Genomic DNA, 8,398 nt, shown 5'->3' with positions numbered 1-8,398 from the left:
AGAAGATAAAAAATTTTTTTTTTAATAAAAGATATATTCTCTACATGACTTTTTCCGATAAGAGATCTTTAGTTTGATTTTTAAGAAAATTACAATACTTTTGTAGAAAAGATAGTTTTGTAGAGAAGATACTTTTGCAGAAAAGATAGACTAACATTGGAGCTTACCTATACTTGGTGCTTTTTAGGAGACACATCGGGGAAGTACATAAATATACATAGGGTAAGGATTATGGACAAAACGATCGAGGCTGAGTAAGCTCGAGTATTATGTCGGCGCGTACTGCTCAACGAGTCACCATATAACTATCGTAAAACTATACAGTCCGAGAAATAGTGTAGCCAATCAACTTGCAAATATTAACTACACGATTCTCGGACTGAGATCTCGACCGAGATCTAGCACAAGGGTTATGTTTACAATATGAGATCCAAAAATCTGAGGGCCTGTCAACTCGCGTACTCGCGCACTCGCGTATATAAACTACACGGTCGGTCTCGCGCACGCGGTTCTAGCTACGCTTCTTATACTTGGCGCCAGACACTACCGTGTCTCGTGAAATGGGAAAAAACTAAAAGTGTATGGAAACATTAATTGTTGTCACGTCAGAGATCAACAATAGAAACATAAAAAATACTGTAATAATTATCATATAAATATTATACTAAACTGTTTTCATTAATAATTTTAATTAAAAATTAAAACAGGACACACGAACAGGACATCTGTCATACCATCCAAATTTTACGTAACATAAAAGAACTTATACTCTACATCACAGTTGTTCAAGCTCTAAAATACAATTTTGCTATACAGCAGCTCAATTAGCTTTATCACATATGCAAATACAGAAGGAAAAAGGCAAGAAAACAAATTAGAATATATAATAAATCACTTTGATGATAATTGTGATACACAACAGACATTGATACTCCCGACTTTCGACACTAGGGGGACCACTAAACCCGAGAGGGGGCGCGGGGCACATGGAGAATTCAGTACGGTGTGTCTCGCTAATGTGTACGGCTGAAAAATAAAGAGGTTATATAAGTTGGTAGAACTCGTGTTATCTCTCCACAATCGCGATAACCCTCCGATCTACTACACTGGCGACGAGGATAACGCAAAGAACGCACACAATACACATTTTCTAACTCTAAAAACGCGGAAATCAAAATCCAACAAAATGGACAATACGCAGTTCTCGGAAATGATGAAATTCATGCGCGAAGATGCTCAACGACGAGAGGAAGCACATACGAAACAAATTGAGCAATTGCGGGAGGAGGCTCTACGACGAGAGGCTGCTATTATCGAGCTGGTCAAGAGTCAATCGAGGGTCAACCTAACCTAACCTTGGAAGGCAACAACGGCAATGAGGCCATCGTTCAGTCTGTCACGATCCAACCTCCCGAAGAGTACATCGAACGTCAAATCACCGCTTTCACATACGATCCAGTTGTTGGACTCATTTTCGACAAGTGGTACGAACGCACTGCCACAGTTTTTGCATCAGACCGCGGCAAGCAAGTTCCGGAATCTGAAAAGTGCGCCATCATTCGCTCAAAACTAACCTCGTCGGATTACCAGACTTTCGCTGGAAATATTCTGCCTAAGAAGCCGGAAGAACTCACACTCATCGACACCGTTAAGCACCTTAAGCAACTTTTCGGTCGCAGAGAAACGATCTTCGCACGACGCTTCAAAGTCTTGCAGATTCAGAAGAAATCTGAGGAATCCTTCGCTACGTACACAGCACGTGTCAATCAGGCAGCAGAGGAATTTGAGCTCTCTTCACTCGACAGCGACGACCTAAAGGTGCAACTCTTCACACAAGGCCTCGCGGCACCGACCGATTCACGCATCCGCAAGAAGCTCATGGAATCGGTGGACGATCGACTCACGAAGCGAACGGAGGAAGGCGATGCACCTACGACGAACAAGCTCAAGATCAACGACATGCTTGCTATTGCTCAACGCATGATGTCCGAGATGAAGAAAGCAAGGTCATCGAGAACCAACCGAGCACCAAGCAAGAAGAAATCGCAGCTGTTGCAAGCAAGCCAAGGGGATCTATCCCGAAGTGTCGCATGTGCGGTGACACTCACTGGCATCGCGACTGTCCATTCATCTCGAAGACCTGCGGGTCGTGCTCAGCAACTGGACATAAAACGGGCTTCTGCAAATCAGCCAAAGACTTCAACGAACGAAACAAGAAAAAGGGTAAGGAACCGACAACAGTAGTGCACAGCACGTCGGCCCAGCACAAACCATCTCGTAAGACTCTCAAACCGAAGATCAACGGCATTGGCGTGGTTCTCAAACACGACACGGGCTCAGATTGGACGATCATCACCGAGAAGGACTGGAAACGATGCGGCAGTCCCAAGCTCCTCCCATCCAAGGAAACGGCTATCAGCGCCTCAGGAGGCGCCATCGAGTCACTGGGCTCATTTTCTGCAGTTATCAAACTCAAAGGACGCATCGGAATTGTTCCAGTCCACGTCACAAAACGCAACCTAAGCCTCTTCGGCAACAATGCACTTGAAGCCCTCGAACTTTGGGACCAACCCATCACGACTTATTGCGACAGCATCGAGACGAACCCACTGGCAGAGGAGGTAAGAAACAAGTTTCCTAAACTTTTCTCGTCTTCGCTGGGTAGATGTACCCTTCAGAAAGCATCCCTCAAACTAAAGGAGGGAGCTCGAGTACCATTCTGCCGCGCCCGACCAGTTGCCTTCGGAGTCCGCAGCACGCTCGACGAGGCCTACGACAAATTGGTCGACAAGGGTGTCTTCACACCAATCAACTACGCACACACAGCAGCCCCAGTCGTCGTCGTCAAGAAAAAGGACGGTAGCATCCGAGTCACCGCCGACTATTCAACCGGTCTCAACCGCGCGCTGGAATCATTCAACTACCCGCTACCGACTCCCGAATCAATCTTTGCGACACTCTCCGGTAACGACACATTCTCGACACTCGATCTCTCAGAAGCGTTCCTTCAAATCGAGCTCGACGACGAAGCAAAAGACCTTATGGCAGTCAACACCCATCGAGGACTCTATCGTGTCAACCGACTTCAATTCGGCGTCAAAACGGCACCCGGTCAGTTCCAACAACTCATGGACAGCATCTTAGCAGGCTCGGGAGCATCGCCGTACTTAGACGATATCATTGTTCCAGGCAAGGGGGAAACCGATCATAAAAAGAGACTCTTCGACATTCTCAAGCGACTGGAGGACGCCGGTCTCCGACTTAAACTTGGAAAATGCAAGTTCGGCCAACCCTCGATCAAGTTCCTCGGCAAGATCATCGACGCAGAAGGCCAACGCCCAGACCCTGAGAAACTCCAGATCATCCGAGACCTCCCCCAACCGGCGGATATCTCACAGCTACGAGCATTCTTGGGCGCAATCAACTGGTATGGCAGCTTCATTCCGAACTTGAAAGACTTGAGAGGACCGCTCGACGAACTGCTACGCAAAGACGAGAAATTCGAATGGACGGAGCGACGAAGCAGAGCGTTCACGCAGCTCAAACAGGCTCTCCATTCAAACCTTGCTCTTTCTCACTACGACCCGGGGAAACCACTGGTCGTCGCCGCCGACGCCTCCAGCTATGGTGTCGGTGCAGCTTTACTACAACGTCTCGAGGACGGCACCCTGAGACCGATCCAATACGCGGCCACCTCTTTCAACAACGCCGAACGTAACTACGCTCAGGTTGAACGCGAGGCCTTGGCCCTGGTCTACGCAGTCAAGAAATTTCACCGCTACATCTACGGACGACACTTCGAATTGCAAACGGACCACAAACCGCTTCTCAAGATCTTCGGTGACAAGAACGGCATTACGGTCCACACGGCAAACCGACTGAGACGTTACGCGAACACTCTGCTTGGATACGACTTTACTATCAGGTACATCGACAACGCCAGCTTCGCATACGCCGACTTCGTCTCACGCCTGATCAGCACTCATGCCAAACCGGGAGCCGAAGACATCGTCATAGCAGAGATCCGACAAAGCGACTACGAGAAAGAGGAAACGGAGTTTATGGTCGACGCTGTGAACTCACTTCCGGTCAAACTCGAGGACCTCCAACGCGCCACATCCGATTGCTCACACCTTCAACTCGTCATGAGCTACGTCAGAACTCACTGGCCTACACGGCGGCGTCAAATTCCTGACTCAGAAGCAGCAGAATACTTCATTCACCGACAAGATCTGCGAATCATCCAGGATTGCCTCTTCTCGGGCGACCGACCAATCATCCCACCGATTCTTCGCACGAAAATCCTTGGTGAACTCCACACCGGACATCCGGGCTCATCTCGCATGCAAGGCCTCGCCAACGAAAAATGCTGCTGGCCGAACATGTCTCGACACATCTCATCGTTCGTCCAACGTTGCTCCAAATGTGCCACAAACGCTAAGTCCCCAGTAAAAGAAATTCTCCACCCATGGCCGGTCCCTAACAAACCATGGAAACGCATACACATAGATTTCGCCGGTCCCATCGACCACGACTCCTTTCTGGTAGTGGTCGACGCTCATAGCAACTGGCCCGAGATCGCCCGCATGCGATCAACTACGGCGGAGAAGACAACAGAAGCATTGACAGAGATCTTCGCCAGATGGGGAACCCCCGAAACAATCGTCTCCGACAACGGTCCCCAGTTCATCTCCAGCACATTCAAAGACTTCTGTGCCATCAACGGCATCAAGCATGTCACCTCTGCGCCTTACCACCCCCAGTCGAATGGAAGAGCAGAGAAATTTGTCGACACTCTCAAACGAGGACTGCTAAAACTCGAAGGAAGCATTGATGAAAAACTACGCATTCTCCTGTCCAGCTATCGTCAAACGCCGTGTGCAGCCCGCGGAAGAAGTTCACCCTTTGAGCTCATGACTGGCCGCAAGATGCCATCCCGACTCGACCTTCTCCAGCCAGCGCAACGCTCAACAGTCAGTCTGCCTCATAGCATGTCAAGACAATTCAACCAGCATCACGGAGCACGCCTCCATACATACAGGGCCGGAGACCCAATCTTCTACCAGATGCATTCGAGAAACGGTTGGACATGGCAGACAGGCTCAATTGTCAAACAGCTCGGACGGACAAACTACCTAATCACGGTCGACAACAGAATGCTGAAGGCTCATACGAATCAGCTTAAACGACGATATCCAACCGAAGAAGAGCATGAAGACGACACTTACGAATCTTCTTGTTCTCCACAGTCCACACAGACGATTCTGCACACTCGAGCAACCGAACCGGACGAAGCAGGCGACAGCGACAACGCGAACCTCGAATCAGATTCGGAAGAGTTTGAGTCAGCACTCGAAGAATCAACTGATGTAGACCTGGAAGGCGAAGCTCCGGAACCGGTTCGGACGCGACCACAGCGCTCAACAGCGGGACGACTGCCCGAGCGGTACAGAGATTTCGTCATCGACCTTATCACGGCGCTCACGAGCCGCCGGCTTTAACCCGAGCAGGGAGCGGACATAATACTCCCCCCTCCCAGTTTGCCCGTTCTTTCTTTCACAGATCACTCCCAATCTTGGCAGGAAGGACTGATACACAACAGACATTGATACTCCCGACTTTCAACACTAGGGGGACTACTAAACCCGAGAGGGGGCGCGGGGCACATGGAGAATTCAGTACGGTGTGTCTCGCTAATGTGTACGGCTGAAAAATAAAGAGGTTATATAAGTTGGTAGAACTCGTGTTATCTCTCCACAATCGCGATAACCCTCCGATCTACTACAAATTGTACCATCGAACTGAAAGAACAGAAATATCAATAGACCACATTACTGCTTACCAAATATATAGCATCAGGAGAGAAAGAAAAACTAGTTGAGAAGAGGCATAGTGTGCAGCAACGGGAAGCATAAAAAAAATTCTCCATCAGGAATAAGCCAGCATTTAGCAACAACTTTAGTAAGAGGAAAAATACTCCTTTCCTCACTGACATCTATTACTCGTATGACTAGCTTTGATGAGGGCAAAAGATATTGATAGACGTCTTCCATGTGTGTAAAAGAGTATCCAACAAAAAAAACTTCACCATGTCTCTGTACAATATTATGAAGGACAGCAATATCATCGTTAACCGTTTTAAAACAGGAATCTTTCATGTTGCACTTAAAAATTGTATCGTTCACTTTGATTCTTCCGAATTGCATCTATTATCTCCATCTATTATCTCATCAACTACAAATCTTCTCAGAGCCAAATGCACTTCATTCTCATGATCTTCAAAGACAATATCAACATGTCGTGATTTCTCTAAATCACGATATGCAGCTTGTTTGAGCGGTTTATATCCAGATTGCAGAGATGCTTTAATTGAAAATAACTTGTTCTCAAAAGGATAAGCGCTAAAAGTATCAAGTGCGCCATATTCTTCACATTCTTTAGACAGGTGACACATGCTGTGAACGTTATACACAACAAATTTTTTTCCAAATACATCTGCAGAATGCTTAATAAAGGTCCTTAATAATTGGTCTGCATAGTCACAAAGATTTCTCACAAACACAGGACTTCTTAAGATGTAAATAGCTGAGTGAAGTAGTAAAAAAGTTTATAAACATTTTCATCTAAATAATCACGAAAAACTAAAACACCATCATACTGCAAGAGTCGTCTGTACTCCGTACCTTTCATGTAGGTAAAATCTTCGAAAGATTTAGGAAGTCTATTGAAGTCCGATGGACATGAGTCCTTTAGTATTTCTACTTCATGGGAAATAGCTGTAACAGTGTCACGGTGCAGCTTCCAAGTTCCATTCCATTTTCGAAGAGCTAAGAGGAATCTCTTGAACACACCTAAATCGATCAGATGTAATGCATCTAAGCGGAACTGAGACACTAGAAGAGCTTCTATGTCAAGCAATGGAGAACGATCCAGATGGTGATATGGTTGCTCCTGGTCACGAAATGAGTCGTCAGTTCTCAGAGTTTTATCAAGTTCTACATACGTCATGCGATGGTCAATCCATTCTCCTACAACCTCGCACTTCTCACAAGCGCAGTAACCTCCATGTTCAATACAACATTTTATTTTTGCACGAGCTGGGGCATCCAAAATATAATGCCTAATCGAAAATTTATAAGCTATATCATTGTTTGTGTAACCATTTTTAAGCAAGTGACCAACCTCTTTCACGAAAGGCTTAAGAAAATCCTTTGTACTAGGATCGACTCTTCCTTTAAAAATTGCGATAATAAAAGGCTTGTTTTTGGTTTTCACGATCCTACCTAATATAGGGCAAAATCTGATCGGAGAGCTTTTGTGGAGAGGAAGCCCATCTATATTAATATCAATGATAATTTCATCAAAACGTGCTAAATATTCCTGCAAATTCATAGAATCTAAATTGAATGTAATACCTTTATACCATAATTTTCCACCATCAACTGATATTAAATCTATCCCAGGAGTTTGTAACAGGGTTTTATAACTAAGAGGTAAGTTTGGAAATACAGGATGAAGTTTAGAGAGTAGATCTAGCTTCCTCTTTGAAAGTCTTCCTGGCTCACGAGCCCACTCTTCTATGACAGTTCTGACATACTGAGCCTTCTCATTTTCATCAGCAAAATGCACTTGCTCTTCGTCTGATGTATCATCTTCATTACTTGGAGAAGTAATGAAATCAACATCTTCCTGGGCCTCTGTTTGTGACGAAACGATACTGCTATCATCGCTTACAATTTCAGAAGCAGTAAGATCCACACTATCAATTTCACTTGCTGATGGATCCAATCTACAGTCAATGTGTTCAACAGCATTCTGTTCATTCCGACTTTCTTCATGAAAATCAATGCGGTTATAGCTATCACCTTCAGATGACTCATTACAAAATTTACTTTCCTCCGTATCATCAATACTGTCACTGACAGAATTAAAACGCTGTTGTTTCACAATAGCATTGATTCTGTCTAATCTAAGACGCTTTGCGGCAAGCTTACTTACTTTTCGATTTAACGATCTCTTGAAGATTCGTTCCATCATCTTCAAAATGAACAAAAAACACGCTTATAAGTTATAATATTGAGACATTAAATTATACAAGGTCCGATTTTAAATGAGGACCTCAAATATCTTTTGAATAATGCATTTTAGAGAAAAACTCGGAGAAAAATGTTTCAGACAAAAGTTGCATGGTTTGGAGGGGGATAAATAATAGTCAAATAAATGTTCAAAAAAATCGATTTTCAAGGAAACACGGAGATCACCATTTTTTAAAATGGAATTATATGATTTACGAGACTTCATTCTGGCATATTTTAACATGAAATATAAATAATATCTCGTAAACTATTAATTTTTTGGAAATTGTACCTTAATATTTTTATGCACAGAATAATGAGAT

The 8,398-nt window shown here is 44.8% G+C and overlaps 1 protein-coding gene across 1 annotated transcript; it reads left to right on the top strand.

Moving 5' to 3' along the window:
* Window positions 1-1,186: 1,186 nt before the first annotated feature.
* LOC105555967 (uncharacterized protein K02A2.6-like) lies at window positions 1,187-5,501 on the top strand. The gene is made up of 3 exons (XM_012003019.1): window positions 1,187-1,339; window positions 1,393-2,092; window positions 2,191-5,501. The coding sequence occupies exons 1-3, from the start codon at window positions 1,187-1,189 to the stop codon at window positions 5,499-5,501; spliced, it is 4,164 nt and encodes a 1,387-aa protein (XP_011858409.1).
* Window positions 5,502-8,398: the final 2,897 nt, after the last annotated feature.

Source organism: Vollenhovia emeryi, unplaced genomic scaffold (assembly GCF_000949405.1).
Source record: "Vollenhovia emeryi isolate VEMERY1.0 unplaced genomic scaffold, V.emery_V1.0 DF940497.1, whole genome shotgun sequence".
Classification (NCBI taxonomy): domain Eukaryota; kingdom Metazoa; phylum Arthropoda; class Insecta; order Hymenoptera; family Formicidae; genus Vollenhovia; species Vollenhovia emeryi.
The sequence above is the reverse complement of the archived record's forward strand: the minus strand, read 5'-3'. Positions and strand labels throughout refer to the sequence as shown.